Raw genomic sequence first — 21,393 nt, forward strand, 5'->3', positions numbered from 1 at the left:
GAAATAAATATAAATTCCAGTAAGGACATCTGAAGGCTGATCGAGTTTAATTTTCTTTATTCATCAAAGTGAAGATTGACATGGAGTACAAGTTTTCTTCAACAGCCATTTCCTGGTGTGACCTGATTTTTAGTCAGATAAGAAATTTGAATATGTTACCTTAAATATAGGAAATTACAATAGAGATTTTTCAGTATTTTCTGCATTTTAGAGACCAAATGATTCAAGGGGAACTCCTCCGATTTTACACATCAAAGTCTGTTTTCAGGTCTTAGGGACTACTTTATATTTGAAAATAGTTGTATAAAACATTTTGTGGCTCCAGAGGGAGCTGTGCAAAGTCTGATGAATTGCCTCAAGTGAGATCACTTGAGTCATAGTGTCGGTTTGGGCTGAAGAAGTTTGAAAATGAAAAAAATCTGTGTGTGGAGTTAGAAAGAAGTGAGTTTATCAGACCGCTGTAACCTGCCCCTCAACTCTGCTTGAGGTTATTGGTTCGAGACTACAACAGCCGTGACTAGCATAACACACCCAAATCTGTACAGTCAAGTGAATCAAGTTGAGTTGCATTGCGGGTAATGTATGCGCCAGGTTCTGACAAGGAAGAAGAATGTGTGGAATAAAAAAGACATCTCTGGTTCTGCTGCATCGATTGTGATATTTTTTTAACTATACATTGTGAGTCCGACAATGTGTGCAGTGCTAAATCAGTGGAGTACTCTTTTAATTGGTTGATCAAGAATTTAATCAGCAGAGTAATTAAAAAAAAAAAAAGAAAACAATTATTATTTGTACCCCTAATTCATTATCAGTGAGAGGGCTAACCATGCCAATGGCTTGCTGGTTATGGTGCCAGAGACAAACAATATAAACAATATAAATTAATTATATAAAAAATAGGTCACCATGATCAAATGATCATATTTTTGGTTGTGCAAAACTGACGCAAAGCAAAGTGACTGCGCTTGGCCTGAAAATAATTATCTAAAGATCTGAGATTTCAGAGTGATTTCAGAGTTCTTCTAATGACAAAATCAGTAAAAATACTTTCCCCTCAAGGGTACTTTCCATGTGTGCCCTCACTGACCATCTGCAGCTGAAGTTGAGGTCACAGTGTACAGTCCAGTCACTAATGTTCCACTCCCACCCAATGCCCATCATTGTCTAAAGATCAAGACCATTTTTAGAAAGAAAGAGGGAAGAAGCAAGAGAGTTTCCAGGGATGTGTGTGTGTGTGTGTATGAATGGCTCTCTCTTTCTGTGTATTTGTTTTTACATTTGTATGCATAAATCTCTGCCCGTGTGTGCATCTCTCGTATATGTGTCCAACTGCTCCCTCATTCAATCCAGCTACTGTTCTGTGACAGCTGGCAGACATGCAGCGAAGAAGGGGAGGGATTTCTGGTTAAAATGTATCTCTTTGACTCCAGAAAACTCTGGTTCCTTTTTCTGCCAGAAGCCTAAAATATTAGAAAAAGGACCTTCTTGTGCATAGCAGATGTTGTAGAGGAGGTTGGGTCTGTCCTGGCACACAAGAGGACACAGGGATGGGAAGAGGAAGGGGGAAGGCTGTCTGTTTCCACTGACTGTCTGGAGCCCAGGGATACACATGTGAGTGAGTGTTTGTGTGTAGCTTGTGTGTGTAGAGTTTTTCTTCCTGAGGTCTCAGGTAGCTGTTTACAAATTGTATTACTTCTGTGGAAATTTAGGCAGGTCCCAGCTGGTGGATGCTTTGTAGCTCAAATGATCACATGTACTGTATGCTTGTGAGGATTTGTCCATCACTATTTGTCAGTGATGGCAGATGGATCCAGTTTGGTTAACTTCTGTGGTTGTGGTGCATATACAGTGTGAGTGAATAAAGTTTCCCCATGATAAATGACCTAGAGGGCTTAGAGTGTCTGTACTCTCTAGGCTGCTGAGCTTAACATAATTAAAGGTTATATTGATAACATTTTTATGAAGACAAATATTTTTTAATAAAATACATCCACAGAGCTTTTAGAAAGGCGTGGAATAAAAGTATCACTTTTCCTAAAGAAAAATATTATGATTGTCACTTAATCATATAAAAAAATTTGACGGGTCTAAAATGAATGTTTTGTTTATCTCTGTGTGTGATTCTGTTTGGTTCCTGCTTCCAACAAGGCTAACACTGATGTTAGCACATATTAGCTATCTTAGCTTAATTGTCGAAACAACAATAACCCATAAAATTACAGTTCTGCATATTTAAACAAAATAAACAACAACTACCGGCAGCCATAGTCCTTAAAACTAATGTGTTTCGATTGTTTACATTGTCAAAATTATAAAAATAACAGCTTCAATCTCTGAGGAGCTATGTTAGCATTAGTGACTGTTGCGTTGAGTTACCTAACGTTATAGTTCCCTCAAACAATGTAACGTTATAATGAAGATACGTATCAGAAGGGATTTAGAAGTGGGCCAGGGTCCGACATAACTGATGGCCCAGGGCCAGTACAAGTGTATCCAGGGCAAGCTGATTGACCAGACTGGTCCTCTTATGAAAAGACAGTCGCTCTTCTTTAAGAACAGAATGGACGTGGGATCCCAATATATTACCAATGTGTCATGTCAAAGTTAAATGAAAGTTTAGAACTATTGTAAATCTGCTCATTATACTGTTTAGACTCAAAATGTGACTGTTATTGAGGGTGTCATCTCATATAGCAGTCTAACATTAGCCCTTTTATGAGACACTTAGCTGAGGTAATTGTGGCTAGCTAGCCATGTAGTCAGCTGTGTTGAGCTCAACAGCTACGGTAATCACGTTAATATAAAAATCTGAAAATATTTATATGATCATATAGTCGTCCTTTCTCCCTATAGCCATTGTTGCTGTGTGCCGCTAAGCTGTTTTTATAATCCGCTATGAGATTTGTTTTCAGCAACACTTCAACTAATGTTAGGTCAACACTACGCTAACACTAACGCTAGCGCTAGCTGACTTCAATTCAATTAAATCTTATTTATATAGTGCCAATTCATAACACTTTTCCTATAGAGCAGGTCTAGACAGTACACTTTATAATATTATTTACAGAGACCCAACACATCCCACCATGATAATGCACTTGGCGACAGTGGCAAGGAAAAACTTCCTTTAAGTGGCAGAAACCTCTGGCAGAACCAGGCTCAGGGTGGGCGACCTTCCGCTGCATGCTGGTTGGGTTGAGTGAGCGGGAGGAGAAGGAGGGAGAGAGGGAAGCACAATGCAAATTCCACATAGAACTTTAAGAAAATAGTAATGGTAATGGTAGTGCTAATATTATTATTAAAGAAATAATAATAATAATAATAATAATAATAATAATAATAGGAATGATAGTGATAGGAATAATAATACTAATAATAGCAATTAGACTAATAATACCAATTGTAGTAGCAGTTCTCGAGCAGGAACACGGGGGCAGCAGGTGGCCCACAATCACAGATCCAGACTCTGCAGCTCTGGAGGCAGAAATACTTGCTGAAAGCGACAGAAGGAGAGAAGAGAGAGAAGATGTCGAGTTAGTAACATACATTAATGGGATATGTTACGGACAGAACAACCGGAGACAACGTTGAAGAGACTGAGTGAGTTTATTTATACACAAAGGTAAAATGAGTGGATGAGAGGGGTTAATGATACCGTCCCTTATTTCGCTGATGGCCGAAGAGTTCTGGAGATGAACTGGAGCAACACACACAGGAGACTGGAGACACACTGGGGCCGGAGCTGGAGCGACACACTCGGGAGACCAGAGACACACAGGAGCCGGAGCTGGAGCGACACACTCGGGGAACTGGAGATCTCAGGAGTCGGGATCGGGGTTCGGGGTTCGGAGTAGCGGTAGTTTTGACGAAGCGTCGTGGGTGAGTCCGTAGAGTATGGGTGGCAGGAGTAGAAGCTCTGTCCTTCATACTAACGAGACCGGACACTGACTGAGGTGAGGAGTTGTAATTTATAGAGTAGAGTGGCTGATGACGTTCAGGTGTGTGATGGGTGACAGGTGCTGGGAATCAATATACAGGTGAGGGAGTGCAGAGTGAAGGGGAGTGGCTGGAGAGAACATGACAGACTGTGACAGTTCCCCCCCCTCCACGGCCAGCTCCCGAGGGCCGAAAGAACCTCCCCCTTCCCTCGACACCGCGGCCTGTCCCTAGGGGCCAAGCCGATCCGGGGAGCTTATAGGGATCCGGTGTGTCGGGCGGTCGACCAGGAGCTTGGGCCGGGCTGGAGAGCGGAGCGGCCTCTGGCGGTCGACCAGGAGCTTGGAGACGGCTGGAGACCGGAGAGGAGACTGGAGAGGACACCTCCGGGCTGGAAACCGGAGCGGACTCTGGCTGGCTGCTGACCTCCGGGCTGGAAACCGGAGCGGACTCTGGCTGGCTGCTGACCTCCGGGCTGGAAACCGGAGCGGACTCTGGCTGGCTGCTGACCTCCGGGCTGGACGCCGGAGTGGACTCTGGCAGGCTGCTGACCTCCGGGCTGGAGGCCGGGGCTGAGCCTGGGGATTCAGGCGACTGGCGGACCTCCGGGCTGGAGGCCGACGGCGAAGGCTGTGACCCTCTGGAGACGGACGGCAAAGGCTGGGACCCTCTGGAGACGGACGGAGAAGGCTGAGCCTCAGGGCTGGAGGCAGGCGGCGGCGGCTGAGCCTCAGGGCTGGAGGCAGGCAGCTGGCAGACGGGTTGGGGATTAGTGGATGACCATAGGTTTGGCGGGCCAAACTCCTGGCAGAACCTCGCCAAGAAGAGGCGAGTGGATGAGAGGGGTTAATGATACCGTCCCTTATTTCGCTGATGGCCGAAGAGTTCTGGAGATGAACTGGAGCAACACACACAGGAGACTGGAGACACACTGGGGCCGGAGCTGGAGCGACACACTCGGGAGACCGGAGACACACAGGAGCCGGAGCTGGAGCGACACACTCAGGGAACTGGAGATCTCAGGAGTCGGGATCGGGGTTCGGAGTAGCAGTAGTTTTGATGAAGCGTCGTGGGTGAGTCCGTAGAGTATGGGTGGCAGGAGTAGAAGCTCTGTCCTTCATACTAACGAGACCGGACACTGACTGAGGTGAGGAGTTGTAATTTATAGAGTAGAGTGGCTGATGACGTTCAGGTGTGTGATGGGTGACAGGTGCTGGGAATCAATATACAGGTGAGGGAGTGCAGAGTGAAGGGGAGTGGCTGGAGAGAACATGACAGACTGTGACAGGATAAAAAGCCATACAGATGGAAGGAAGAGGAGGAGAGAGGAGCTCAGTGCATCATGGGAAGTCTCCCGGCAGTCTGGGCCTATAGCAGCATAACTAAGGGATGGTTCAGGACTCACCTGTGCCAGCCCTAACTATAAGCTTTATCAAAGAAGAAAGTCTTAAGCCTACTTTTATTATGATAATAATAATGTAATAGTAGTATTAATATTAATCCAATAATAATAGTAATTATAATGATAATAATAGTAAGACTAATAATAATAATTCTAGTAGCGGTTATCGAGCGGGAACATGGGGGCAGTAGGAGGCCTGCAGTCATAGGTCCAAACTCTGCAGCTCCGGAGGCGGAAGTACCTGCTGAAAGCGACAGGAGGAGACAGGAGGATAGTTCAGGACTTACCTGAGCCAGCCCTAACTATAAGCTTTATCAAAGAGGAAAGTCTTAAGCCTACTCTTAAATGTGGAGATGGTGTCTTCCTCCCGAACCCAAACTGGGATCTGATTCCACAAGAGAGGAGCTTGATAACTGAAGGCTCTGGCTCCCATTCTATTTTTGGAGACTCTAGGAGCCACAAGTAACCCTGCATTCTGGGAGCGGAGTGTTCTAGTGTAGTAATAAGGTATTATGAGCTCTTTAAGATACAATGGTGCCTGACCATGAAGAGCTTAGTAGGTGAGGAGAAGGATTTTAAATTCTATTCTAAATTTTACAGGGAGCCAGTGCAGAGAAGCTAATATACAGAAATATGATCTCTTTTCCTAGTTCTTGTCGGTACACATGCCGCAACATTCTGGATCAACTGGAGAGTCTTAAGGGACTTATTTGGGCAGCCTGATAATAAAGAATTGCAGTAGTCCACCCTAGAAGTAACAAATGCATGGACTCGTTTTTCTGCATCATTTTGAGACAGGATGTGCCTGATTTTTGCAATGTTACATAGGTGAAAGAAGGCAGTCCAGTTTGTTTCATGTGGGAGTTAAAGGATAAATCCTGATCAAAGATAACTTAACTCTTTAAGTGATGCTGGAGGCCAGGGCAATGCCATCTAGAGTAACTATATCTTTAGATAATAGATAATAGTGTCTTGGTGGTGTTTGGGGCCAAGTGCAATAACTTCAATTTTGTCAAAGTTAAAATCAAGTTTTTATGTCCTTAAGTTAACTGATTAGTTTCATCTGGCTTGATCGATAGATATAATTGGGTATCATCTGCATAACAATGAAAGTTTATTGAGTGTTTCCTAATAATAATGCCTAAAGGAAGCCTATATAAGGCGAATAGAATCGGTCCAAGCACAGAGCCTTGTGGAACTCCGTGACTAACTTTGGCGTGCACTGTTAACATGTACAAACTGAAATCCATCTGATAGATAGGATTTAAACCAGCTTAGCGCGGTTCCTTTGATGCCAATTAAATGTACCAGTCTCTATAATATTATGTGATGATCAATGGTGTCGAATGCAGCACTAAGATCTAACAAGACAAGTCCATTGTCTGATGCAATTAATAGGTCATATGTCATTTTCACCAGTGCTGTCTCTGTGCTCTGATGCACTCTAAATCCTCACTGAAAATCCTCAAATGAACTATTGTTTGTAGTTGTAAGAAGTGCCAACTAAGGTTAAAACTTCTTTAAGCAGATAGTTGGAATGGGGTCTAAGAGACAGGTTGATGGCTTAGATGAAGAAACTGTTGAAGTTAAACGTCAACTTTTACCGTAGCTGCCTGTCTAATGTCGAGCACTGTGGGTTTTTATAGCATCCCTACAATGTACTGTACTGTACTGTTTGATTGGATTAAAATGTAAATATTTACATAATGTCTTCTTATAGTGTAAGGGTGATGAAATGTAATTTTACGGTAAGTGTTGCAATTTAGGGCCCCTATTAACATTAGACATTAGACAACAACTAGAACATTGAGCTCAATATCTGTGCTGTCATTTCGATTGGCGATCTCACGTTGTTGATGTAGCCACATTGCTAACGCAACTTCTGCACAATGAGCTTTTAAAAGGCTTTTGTTTAGTGATTTTGTAAGATAAGGATGAAGAAAAGGCCAAGTGGCTAGCTGAGCTGACAAACACATTTTCAAGCATACACATGGCTACCACATATAATATATGGGTCATATATGTATCTGAACAGCTAGCTGCAGATTTGTTTATACAGCATACGACATGGTTGTTGCAGAGATCAAACCAAATATAATACCAATACCAAAAAATATTTTGGAATTTTAATGACTTTATTGGATAGCCAAGTAGATGGGTGACAGGAAATGAAGGGAGAAAGAGAAATGGGGGGTGACATGCAGCAAAGATCTCTGGCCTGACACAAACCAGGGACATTGTATTTCATGGTCAGCACTGTAACCCTTAGGCCACCAGGGCACCGCAGCACACCAATAATTGTCAGTTGCGTGAAATATAAAGTGCTTTCATCTACATCAGTGAAGACTTTCCATGAGTATAGCAGCTTATATTTGTGTCAGTCCATATGAACCCTTATACAGCATTCAGTAGCAGCCATGTACTGAACTGACCATGATTGCCTCTGGTTAGACTATATAGTTGTCTTGATTGTGTCTGAAAGAGGAACCAACCTCTCTTCTATGTGTTTACCTCTTAGCCCACATCACCACTGCAGTTTAGCTGACAGTAAGTGGTTGCTTTTTTAAACTCACTGTGGGCCCTGTGTATATACTCATGCATGCTTATACACACACACACACACACACACAAACACACACACAAGATTATTGAAAGTTCATAGATGAGAATGAGTACATACTATATAGACTGAAACTGCAAATACACACAGAAGAAGTTTGTAAGAAGAAGTTTGGTGTTCTTTTGTGACTGTGTGTGTCCATATCTAACATGTTTGGTCTATAGGCATGAATGTCAAGAAAGAGCTAAGGAGCTAGGAATACACAAGGTAGTTAAATTGGTCATGAGGCGAAGGAGCATTTGCTGTTTAGGGTTCAGGAAAGGGTGGACTTGGAGTAAGGAAGGAGAGTCAAATCATGGATTCATCAAAACAGGATCAAGATAAGATAACATGAAACTTGAATGAAGTTTGTGGATTTTGGTTTGTTATTGGGAAAAAAGTATAAATGAGAATAAGTCATACTCAAATAGTCAAATAGAAATGAATGAGAACCCCAACATAAGAAATGTACAATTTCCAAAAGTAATGACTACACAGTTTTAGAGGGTATGTCAATCCCCAGACCACACCATATTACATAGCAGACATCAGCCCACCGCCAGGCCCTGACCCACCCACCCAGTCCACCTTCAGCCAGGGTGCTGCAGTCATAGTACACTTGTACTGGAGCAGGCCAGCGGCTGCTGCCTAGCAGGCAGCTGTCCAAACACTGTCCAGTCCCCAGAACAGAGTCAGAGCAGCAGGATAATGGAAAAAGTGTGCAAACAGCCAACTTTCTTTGTTACCAAGGAAGAAAAGCACACAGAGAGGGAAAAAAAACTTTGTGTGTGTATCAGTTTAATTATCTAAAGCTATGGAAATATGGACACTGAGTAGCCTTAGCAGCATGATTGATAGCTGTTTTCGCATGGTGATGATGATGTTGATGGTGTGTTTTCGTGCTCATATTTGCTCTCAGATGAGTTAACATAGAAACACTTTCTGCCCCAAATCCTACGCTTTTGACTGGATACCTGCCAGTTTCCAGAATATATGTGCTGCCTCTCAGCATGACATTGCACATCCTGTTTGTTCACATGCCCCCCCTCCTATTTTCCTCCTCCCATTATGTATCCACGCACGAAAACATGCTTAGCAATCCCCATACTTAGCCCGTGGTTCTTAGTGTTCTCATGTTCAAAGCCACCACAGAGTCACGTCAAGCCCAGTCATCTTCGGATCTCATGTTGGGAAACAAAGAGGCGCAGGGCAGGAATGTCTACCACACAGACACACACACACACACACACACACATTATTTCACTATCCCCATGGGGGACAGTCAATGACATAATGCTTTCCCTAGCCCAGGGCTATTCAATTACAAATTCAATTGGGCCAGATTTTAAAACCAGGAAATGTAGATGGGCCAGACATTTTCAGCAGCCTATTTAAAACCGTTTTTTTTAGTTTTTGGTAATGACATATTTTAAACAAATGCAAATAAAAAATAGCAGGCATTTGGAAATGGCTGTAAAATAAACAAATAATTGCCAGTCCAGGCAGGGTTAAACTGACGGTTTAACGGTCAAATTTACATTTCAGGGTTGACAAAGACATATTTTAAGTAGAGCACTTCCCTATTTGTGACTGTCAATAGCCAGATGTTTTGAAAAGCTACTAAGCGTGGTCGGAACTCACATGAGAAAACACTGATTTGTGAACGATATGATTGGCGGTGTCGCTACATCCGTAAACATCCTGCCCGATCTGTACTGCACATGTGGAACTCTCAACAGTGCTGAGAAGGAAGCGAGATGGTTCACTTGCTAGTTACTTCCATAAGCTGGTTTTCCACCAAAAGTACCAGGAACTTTTATCCCCAGAAATTACTTTTCAAGGAACTAAAAAGTTCCTTTAGCCCATTGTTGTGTGTGTTTCCACCACAGTGTAAAGACCCGGGAAGATTACACAAATTACACCCATTAGGTTACACCATCACACAGCTGCATAACTATTGTTTTAACTTATTAAACACATTACCTGAAATTCAGCACAAGAACCTCTGCTTATTTTAACCTATGCACTCTCACCTGTTTTAAATACTGAGCTTACCGGTGTATAATGGTGAAATTAAAAGCCACTACTTCCTCCGAGCATTACTACTACATATTCTACAAAGCATACTTGTTTTCAGATACAAGAACAGCCACTATACACACATTTACTTCCACAACTATTTCTTAATCTGCATAAATATATATATGCAAAATACATCATTTGTGTGCTTCAGCAGGAGGCATGGGACAAGGGCTGCTGTTGGTCGCAGGAGTAAACACACTGGTATGCAGCCTGCAGTTCACTTTACCTGTCCATTTCATCTGAAAAACACAGTGAAAAAAAAAATGTTGTGTCTCACTGCAACGACACTAACACGATAGCATTTTGTACGATCAATTTAGCCAACCCTTGTCTTAAGGAACACCACGATTCTACACCATTAACATTAACGGTTGGCGTTAGCATGTAGCTAACGTTAACTTTTGGTTAGGGTAGCAATAGCATGACAACAGTTAGCGGTTATAGCATTTACCAAGCAGTATGTGGGCCGTATGTGATTTACCTTCAACCGACTGGTCATCGAGTGTCTTCCACCACGGCTTCAATAGCCTGTGATCCAGCAACGCATTGATCCAGACGGTCAAACCATCGCTGCTCCGCCAGTAGGAGCTCAACCAATCAGAAATGTTCAGAGCAGCAAGCCCCATCCCAAAAGTCCTGGTACTTCTGAAAAGTACTACCCCCAAGCAGGGACCTTTTGGGGGGTAAAAAATGTCCTTGGTACTTAATTCAGACCCTGGTCCCTGCGGTGGAAACGCAGCTGTACACTATATATGTAGTTTACTTATTTGTCATATATTTATCTATGCTAGGCCACTTGGAGCTTGCTTCTGGGCCGGAGATGGCCCGCGAGCGCCAACTAAATAGGCCTGCCTCTTACTCTAACCTTAGCCATCACAACTAATTACCTAACCTTAACCCTTACCCTAATCCTAACCTTAACCTAATTGTAATCTGTATCCTACAACCAAGTCTTAACCCTCAAAAAGCTTTACCCATGGGGACTTCAATTTTTGTCCCCACTGTGATACAAGTCCCCATGGGTTAGTGTGCATTCAGGTTAAAGTCCCCACCGGGATATAAGAACATGAAACACTCAACACACAAACATACACACAAGCACACTAAGAATTATAGTGGGGTTTCGGCTGAAACCACAAGGACTATTAGTACTGGAAGACAGTTACACAACCAGAACAGAAGTTCAAGAGGCAAAGGGAGTAGAGAATGGATGTAGCCATAGTTGTGTACATACATTCACACACACACACACACATACACACACACACACATACACACATATACACACAACTATGCACCCTGGTCTGTCATATGCACAGGTTAAAGCTAACAATCCTAGGCTCCTGTCATTATTACAGTCCACTAACTCACCAGCCATTACTTTGTTTTCTTCTTTCTTTTTGTTTTCATCCTGTCAGATGCAAGTGTATAGAGGGTTAACAGACAACATTTAACATCTGCCAAGTCAAACTCTTGGACGAAGTTCAAACAAGGATTCCTGCATTGTTTCTGAGAGTAGGTAGCTCCACAGACTGCATTGCCATGTCTGGAACTGTTTCTAACTGAGTGTTAATCTCATTTTCCCTTGTGTGTGTTTGTGTGTATATGCAGGGGGCGAAGGGAGAGCCCCACGTCTTCAAGGAAAAGACCTTCAAGAAGAAGCGGCAGTGCAGTGTGTGTCATCAGAACGTCGACAACGTAGGCTCCTTCTGCAGAGGTAAATGTTGCAAGCATGATCATGTGTTGTAATTGTTGTTACAGTTTGGTTACTCACAACCAAATGACTCTGAAGGACCAAGACGAACATTGTAAGCAATGTCATGAATGAATGGCATCACACACCAGTTGTGTCACGTCACGTAGTGTCATATAACCCCTGTAGCATACACCGGACATGCCATTCTGGCAAAAGAAGTACTCAAGGGCGGCTGTGGCTTAGTGGTAGAGTGGGTCGTCCACCAATCGGAAGGTCGGCGGTTAGATCCCGGCTTCCCCCAGCTCACATGTCAAAGTGTCCTTGGGCGAGACACCGAACCCCAAATTGCTCCCAAGGGCTGTGCCTTCGGTCTGTGAATGCTTAGTTAGTTTCTTTGGACTGATAAGCAGTTAGCATCTGCCATCAGTGTGTGAATGAGGTAAATGTGATATGTAGTATGAAGAGCTTTGAGTAGTCAGAAGACTAGAAAGGCGATATACAATTACCATTCAAGGTATGGGTGCCAAATCTGGGGAGAGAATTTGACGAAATAACTCCCTTTCCCTTTAGGGATAGGATGAAGAGATTTAAGCCATAGGATGAAGAGATTAATCGTACGGAAGACAGGAGGATGATATCGAGATTTTTACTCGGATTGTGCTCTTGAACTTGACATGCAATATAATCAAATAAAAATGATAGGTGCATAGACAACAGAAAGCAGGTTGACCTCATTACTTCATATGTAGACTAAACTACTAATTTTGGATGTTGATATAAATAACTGGAAAATGCAGCTATGACAATAATAATTTTGTCTTCTTTTTTTTCTTTCCTACACTCATTCCTCTTAGTATGCAAGACAACCACCCACAGGAAGTGCGAGGCCAAGGTAAGGATCCACCTCACGCCCGCCCCCTCTGAGCGTGGTCAGTCATGAACAGTATCAAAAGTGCTGTGATCAGCTGGGAAAGGGGACATCATTTATTGTATTTACCCAAGTTTGTCAGCTCTAGAAAAGAAAATACACCTTTATTACCCACTGTACAGCTGATTTCCATGTCTGTTTCCATCCACCATGAATGTGTATTTTCTGTTTATGTGCATTTTCAATTTGGGCATAATGTAATGTACATGTACATTACATTTGGATGAAAAACTGACTACTGTCAAGCTCCACCCAATCAAATGCATTCACAAGTCAGTGACTTGACGGATGTATCATGAAACAAGGTCAAAACACTCAAATAATAAATGTGATAAAGGAAACTGTAAACACTTAGGGGTTATGTAAACATAATGCTGCAAAATGTACAACACCAAATGTACAACACATTAAGTGGTAACTATAGGAAGGAGACATTTATGTTTTTTTATAAGAAGAACTGTTAAATATGAGAAATATAAAACATAACAGTGAAACTATTTGAAGTCAACAATGTGAACATAACCTGCTCTGGAGCAGTCTTCACCAGCAACCACCATGACCCCACTAATTCAAGGTTAAGCCCAAATGCTGACCCACTAATCTTGCTTCATGGGACAGGCCCCTGAGGGACAGGCCCCTTGTTTTTTTGATGTGACTGCACTGGACTGTAACACATAGGAATAACATAGAAATGCTTATTTGAGTTAATTAGTAGATTGTTAGTGAGGTGTGAAAAGACACAATGACAGTGGCACTATGAGAGCAGAGGTCTTAGGGTCTATGGTAATATGAAGGCCACTCAGTTGCATTCCTCTGAAATAGCTGCAAGTCTTGCTCAAACTCCACACTGCTGCTTCTATGAAAGGGTAATTGATGGAGGGATGGTATAATGAATAGACAGAGGGATGCAGAGGGGGAGAATGCCAGCCATGGCCAAAGTGACAAAGAGGGGGTAGAGGCTGAGGCAGGCAGCAGGCAAAAGAGAGAAAGCCAAGGGAGAAGGCATGTGGCAAAGATGAGCATCATTCCTCTGGCATCACTCCATCCTCTTGTCTTTTATCTGAGGATAGGGGAGCCCTGAGGATGAGTTCAGAGATGAAAGAATGGCTTTGAAACAGTAATAAAAAAAGTGAATTCAGGCCTTTCAGTACAACTTGTGATATCGGCTGTCTTTTATCCTTGGTTGGAGGACAAGTTGGTTTGCTTCTGGACATTTTGTTGTTTGTACAATATATTTGATATAATTTATAATATTTTATCTTAAAATGCTTCTAATGTAGGACATACTGTCTTCTGTATGTTTCATTATGATGGAGTAACATTTGGGAAAATATGCTTATTCATTTTCTTGCAGATAGTTAGAGAGAAGCTCGATACCACTCAGATGTCTGCTAAATAAGACAGTGGCCCTGAGGGTCAAAACACAACAACATTTCACAAAACACAACATTTCACAAAACAATGACATTTCACAAAACAAACAACATTTCAGAAAACATGACATTTCACAAACCATAACATTTCAGAAAACATGACATTTCAGAAAACATTTCACAAAAGAAAACAATAATTCACAAAACAAATGAACATTTCACAAAACATGGAATTTCACTGAACACATTTCACAAAACACAACATTTCACAAAACACATTTCACAAAATGACATTTCACAAAGCAAACAACATTTCACAACACAAAACATTTCACAAAACACAATGACTTTTCAGAAAACACATTTCACAAAACACAATGACATTTCAGAAAACACATTTCACAAAACAAAACATTTCACAAAAAAAATTTCACAAAGCAAACATTTCACAAAACATTTCACAAAACAAAACAACATTTCACAACATTTCACAAAACAACATTTCACAAAACATTTCACAAAACAAAACATTTCACAAAACAACATTTCACAAAACATTTCACAAAGCAAACAACATTTAAAAAAACAAAACAACATTTTGCAACATAAAACAACATTTCACAAGACATAACATTTCATGAAACAAAACAGCATTTCACAAAACACGATATTTCAGAAAACACATTTCACAAAACAACATTTCACAAAGCACGACATTTCACAAAACACAGCATTTCACAAAACACATTTCATAAAACAACATTTCACAAAACAACATTTCTCAAAACATTTCACAAAACACAACATTTCATAAAACAACATTTCAGGAAACACAACAACATTTCACAAAACACGATATTTCACAAAACACATTTCAGAAAACACATTTCACAAAACAACATTTCAGAAAACACGACATTTCACAACACAAAACATTTCACAAAACATAACATTTCAGAAAACACGACATTTCACAAAACACTTCACAAAACAGATTTAACAAAAATAAACATTTCACAAAACACATTTCACAAAACAACATTTCACAAAACATTTTACAAAACATTTCACAAAACAAAACATTTCACAACATTTCGCAAAACATTTCACAAAGCAAAACATTTCATGAAACAAAACAGCATTTCACAAAATACAATGACATTTCATAAAACACAACATTTCACAAAACATGACATTTCACAAACCATAACATTTCACAAAACATGAAATTTCACCAAAAAACATTTCAGAAAACACATTTCACAAAACAGAACATTTCCCAAATATGACATTTCACAAAACAAACACATTTCACAAAACAAGCACAATGCAAATTCCACCTTGAATTTTTAAAATAGTAATAATGTAATGGTAGTGGTAACATTAATATTAATAAATTAATAATAATAGGAATGACAGCTATAGGAATAATAATGACAGTATTAGTAACAGAGCCAACAACAACAACTATAGTAGCAGTTGTCGAGCAGGAACACGTGGGCAGCAAGTGGCCCACAACCACAGATCCAGTCTCTGCAGCTCCAGAGGCAGAAATACCTGCTGAAAGCGACAGAAGGAGAAAGGAGAGAAACGAGAAAGCACAGAACTATGGGAGAGAGAAGATGTTGAGTTAGTAGCATGCAGTAATAGGATTAAAATGAATACAGAGGGAGAGGAGGAGAGAGGAAAGAGGTTCAATTCAATTAAATTTTATTTATATAGCGCCAATTCATAACAGAAGTTATCTCATTGCGCTTTTCCTATAGAGCAGGTCTAGACCATACTCTTTATAATATTAATTACAGAGATCCAACAAGGGTCATCATGGGAAGTCTCCCGGCAGTCTAGGCCTATAGCAGCATAACGGGATCGTTCAGGGCTCGCCCAAGCCAGCCCTAACTATAAGCATTATCAAAGAGGAAAGTCTTAAGCCTACTCTTAAATGTGGAGATGGTGTCTGCCTCCTAAACCCAAATTGGGATCTGATTCCACAGGAGATAACAGCTTGATAACTGAAGGCTCTGGCTCCCATTCTACTTTTGGAGACTCTAGGAACCACAAGTAACCCTGCATCCTGGGAGCGCAGTGTTCTAGTCGGGTAATACAGTATTATGAGCTCTTTAAGATATGATGGTGCCTGACCATTAAGAACTTTGTAGGTGAGGAGAAGGATTTCAAATTCTCTTCTGGATTTTATAGGGAGCCAGTGCAGAGAAGCTAATATTGGAGAAATATAATCCCTTTTCCTAGTTCTTGTCAGTACACATACCTCAGCATTCTGGATCAACTGGAGAGTCTTAAGGGACTTATTCGAGTAGCCTGATAATAAGGAATTGCAATAGTCCAAACTAAAAATTACAAATGCATGCACTAGTTTTTCGGCATCATTTTGAGACAGGATGTGCCTGATTTTTATAATGTTTCGTAGGTGAAAGAAGGCAGTCCTTGAAGTTTGTTTCATGTGGGAGTTTTGTGAAACAGAAGGTTAGATATAGGTCTATAGTTGGCTAAAACCCCTGAATCAAGAGTGGGCTTTGTAAGAAGCGGTGTAATGGATCTGTTAATAAAGACAGATTGATCATATCCAGTAAAGAAGTGCTAATTAAGGGTAAAATGCCTTTAAGCAGCCTAGTGGGAATGGGGTCTAAGAGACAGGTTGGTGGCTTAGATGAATTAATCATCGAAGTTAACTGAAGAAGGTCAATAGGAGCAAAGCAGTCAAAATACAGTGCCTTGCGAAAGTATTCGGCCTCTTTGAACTTTGCAACCTTTTGCCACATTTCAGGCTTCAAACATAAAGATATGAAACTGTAATTTTTTGTGAAGAATCAACAACAAGTGGGACACAGTCATGAAGTGGAACGAAATTTATTGGATATTTCAAACTTTTTTAACGAATCAAAAACTGAAAAATTGGGCGTGCAAAATTATTCAGCCCCTTTACTTTCAGTGCAGCAAACTCTCTCCAGAAGTTCAGTGAGGATCTCTGAATGATCCAATGTTGACCTAAATGACTAATGATGATAAATAGAATCCACCTGTGTGTAATCAAGTCTCCGTATAAATGCACCTGCACTGTGATAGTCTCAGAGGTCCGTTTAAAGCGCAGAGAGCATCATGAAGAACAAGGAACACACCAGGCAGGTCCGAGATACGTTGTGGAGAAGTTTAAAGCCGGATTTGGATACAAAAAGATTTCCCAAGCTTTAAACATCCCAAGGAGCACTGTGCAAGCGATAATATTGAAATGGAAGGAGTATCAGACCACTGCAAATCTACCAAGACCTGGCCGTCCCTCTAAACTTTCAGCTCATACAAGGAGAAGACTGATCATAGATGCAGCCAAGAGGCCCATGATCACTCTGGATGAACTGCAGAGATCTACAGCTGAGGTGGGAGACTCTGTCCATAGGACAACTGCACAAATATGGCCTTTATGGAAGAGTGGCAAGAAGAAAGCCATTTCTTAAAGATATCCATAAAAAGTGTCGTTTAAAGTTTGCCACAAGCCACCTGGGAGACACACCAAACATGTGGAAGAAGGTGCTCTGGTCAGATGAAACCAAAATTGAACTTTTTGGCAACAATGCAAAACGTTATGTTTGGCGTAAAAGCAACACAGCTCATCACCCTGAACACACCATCCCCACTGTCAAACATGGTGGTGGCAGCATCATGGTTTGAGCCTGCTTTCTTCAGCAGGGACAGGGAAGATGGTTAAAATTGATGGGAAGATGGATGGAGCCAAATACAGGACCATTCTGGAAGAAAACCTGATGGAGTCTGCAAAAGACCTGAGACTGGGATGGAGATTTGTCTTCCAACAAGACATTGATCCCAAACATAAAGCAAAATCTACAATGGAATGGTTCAAAAATAAACATATCCAGGTGTTAGAATGGCCAAGTCAAAGTCCAGACCTGAATCCAATCGAGAATCTGTGGAAAGAACTGAAAAGTGCTCTTCACAAATGCTCTCCATCCAACCTCACTGAGCTCGAGCTGTTTTGCAAGGAGGAATGGGCAAAAATTTCAGTCTCTCGATGTGCAAAACTGATATAGACATACCCCAAGCGACTTACAGCTGTAATCGCAGCAAAAGGTGGCGCTACAAAGTATTAACTTAAGGGGGCTGAATAATTTTGCACGCCCAATTTTTCAGTTTTTGATTTGTTAAAGTTTGAAATATCCAATAAATTTCGTTCCACTTCATGATTGTGTCCCACTTGTTGTTGTTTCTTCAAAAAAAATTACAGTTTCATATCTTTATGTTTGAAGCCTGAAATGTGGCAAAAGGTTGCAAAGTTCAAGGGGGCCGAATACTTTCACAAGGCACTGTATATTTTAGGTTTTACAGTTGTTTCTAAGGTTCCTGTGTTTGAAGATAAATCGGTACTGGTTGATGGCAGGATATGATTATTTTTTTCTCTAATAGTTAAAATTTTATCATTAAAGAAACTCATGAAGTTGTTACTACTGAGGGCTATAGGAATACATGGCTCAATAGAGCTCTGACTCTCTGTCAGCCTAGCTACAGTGCTGAAAAGAAACCTGGGGTTGTTTTTTATTTTCCATTATTAATGATGAGTAGTAGGTTGCCCTGGCATTATGGAGGGCCTTCCTATATATATATCCTAAGATCTTGCCAGACTAAACGAGATTCTTCCAGGTTGTTGGAAGAATCACCATTTTACAAAACATGACATTTCACAAAACATTTCACAACACAAAACATTTTACAAAACAAAACGCAATTTCACAAAACAACATTTCATAAAACAAAACATTTCATAAAACACATTTCAAAAAGCAACATTTCACAAAACAAAATTTAACAAAACACGACATTTCACAAAACACATTACACAAAACTAAATATTTACAAAAACAAAAACATTTTACAAAACACCGACATTTCACAAAACAACACTTCACAAAACACATTTCACGAAACAACATTTTACAAAGGAAAACATTTCACAACACAACATTTCACAAAACACAATGACATTTCACAAAACATATTTCAAAAAACAAAACATTTCACAAGACAAAACAACATTTCACCAAACATTTCACAAAACACGACATTTCACAAAACATATTTCAAAAAACAAAACGACATTTCACAAAACACAACATTTCACAAAACAACATTTCAGAAAACAAGACTTTTCAGGAAACCACCTTTCAGACAACACATGAAAACACAACACATCGGAAAACAACACTTCACAAAAGAAAACATTTTACAAAACATGACCTTTCACAAAACACATTTCACAACACATGAAATTTCACAGAAAACATTTCACAAAACACAACATTTCACAAAACAAAACAAAACACTTCAAAAATCACATTTCACAAAACAAACATTTCACAAAACAAAACACTTCACTAAACACATCAACCTTTCACAAAACGCAACATTTCAGAAAACACAACATTTCAGGAAAACACATTTCACAAAAAACATTTCACAACACAAAACAACATTTCACAAAGGAAAACAACATTTCACAAAACACGACATTTCACAAAACACATTTCACAAAAAACAACATTTCACAAAATGCAACCTTTCAGAAAACATGACATTTCACAAAACAACATTTCCCAAAAGAAAATAACATTTCACAACACAAAACAATGTTTCACAAAACAAAACATTTTACAAAACATGACATTTCCTAAAGCACCATTTCACAAAACACATTTCACAAAACACATTTCATAAAACATTTCACAAAACATGACATTTCAGAAAGCAACATTTCACAAAAACACATTTCACATAACACATTTCACAAAACATGACATTTCAGAAAGCAACATTTCACAAAAACACATTTCACATAACACATTTCACAAAACGAAAATATTTCACAAAACGCAACATTTCACAAAACACCTTTCACAAAACACAACATTTCAGAAAACACATTTCACAACACACAACATTTCACAAAAAACATTTCAGAAAACAAAAAGTATTTCTCAAAACAAAACAAGATTTTACAAACTTGACATTTCAGAAAGCAACATTTCACTAAAACACATTTCACATAACACAACATTTCACAAAACAAAACAACACTTCACAAAACACAACATTTCGCAATTTCAGGGCCACCGTAAGCTACACGCCTTCGCTTAGCATAAAGACTGGAAGCAGGGGAAAATAGCTAGCAAACATTAATACCAAAACATTTTGTTTTTACTCTTTGGTTTATATTGGAATTTAACAAAAAAGATACTTAGTAAGCTAGAGGTGCTGGTAGGTGTATTTTGTTACCTTTGGACAGAGCCAGGCTAGCTGTTTCCCCTCGATTCCAGTTTTTAAATTAAGCTATAGTAAGCTACAGGCTGTAGCTTCATATTTAGCGTACAGATCTGAGAGTGGTATCAATCATGTTTTCTAACTCTTGGCAAGAAAGTGAATAAGAATATTTCCCAAAATATTGAACTATTTATTTAAGAGACAGAAAGGGCTAAAGAGAAAATGTTACTCTATCCTTAAGTATAGTTGCATTCCCTAATTTGCAGTAGATATTTAAATGGCACAAGAAATGTTAAATCACTAAAAGGCTATATGTCATGTCATCACATCAAATTGTTATCTCCGTTTGGAAAAAAATCCAAGAAATGTTGCAAGCCAGCAGATTGTGATGGAAAAACATGAAAAACCCCCAGAAATGCTGGATAAACTTAATTCATTGTTAAGATTGATTACATAAAGGAGCAGGATGTTGTTTGATAGCCTTACTGTAACTGTGTGATGTGTGGTTGTTGACTGGTTGTCAGACAGCGATATCCATCACTGCTGCCCAGGAAGGGAGAGGTCGGATAAGGCAGGGTGTGGGGGTCTGGCTGCTGTGTCCATCTCAGCTGTTATCTAACCTTGTATGTAGGGGGAAATCTAAGGCAGGATGGAGTTGGCATTAATCTGTAATACTGTGAATTCTCAAATGTATACTTATTTTGTGACGATAGAGACATGGCCCATTTATAGATCTAAATAACAGATTCCAGCTGTCTGCCTGCCTAACTGATTAGCTTTAGCCTTCCTTCTATAGAGAGTCCTAAACAGCTGTTCTTACCTGTGTTACAAGTGTTATTAGTTCAAGGTCTTTCCTGACTTGCAAGCCATTCACATTGGGAAGTTATTACCTATAACCTTGTGTATGAATCAACCACCTCTACCCTCCTCCATAAGCACATTCACCATGTTTGTGTGTGTTTATGTGCACACACACATCTGGAGGTCCTGCCCTCTGTCACCTGTAAGCCATCCTGTTCTCGCCAGGCTTCTGTTTACATATCCACCTGGCTGGCATTGCCATAAGCTTGGTGACAAATCTGACTGGTAATTGGC

General features: G+C 40.3%; 1 protein-coding gene across 6 annotated transcripts in view; it reads left to right on the forward strand.

Annotated features, from left to right (window-relative positions):
- The window catches only part of tns2a (tensin 2a), a 98,576-nt gene that overhangs the window by 13,189 nt on the left and 63,994 nt on the right, over positions 1 to 21,393 (forward strand). For 5 of the 6 annotated variants that reach the window (XR_006379431.1, XM_044210315.1, XM_044210317.1 and 2 more), the window contains exons 2-3: positions 11,631 to 11,736; positions 12,570 to 12,607. Coding sequence is in view for 4 of the 6 variants with exons in the window: in XM_044210315.1 (XP_044066250.1) it covers positions 11,631 to 11,736; positions 12,570 to 12,607 (144 nt within the window). In the remaining 2 variants the exon portion in view is untranslated. Of the gene's footprint in view, positions 1 to 11,507; positions 11,535 to 11,630; positions 11,737 to 12,569; positions 12,608 to 21,393 lie in introns of those variants that run through there. The other variant, XM_044210321.1, reaches the window with a different exon arrangement.

The sequence above is a fragment of the Siniperca chuatsi genome, linkage group LG10 (genome assembly GCF_020085105.1).
Source record: "Siniperca chuatsi isolate FFG_IHB_CAS linkage group LG10, ASM2008510v1, whole genome shotgun sequence".
In the NCBI taxonomy this organism is placed as follows: Eukaryota; Metazoa; Chordata; class Actinopteri; order Centrarchiformes; family Sinipercidae; genus Siniperca; species Siniperca chuatsi.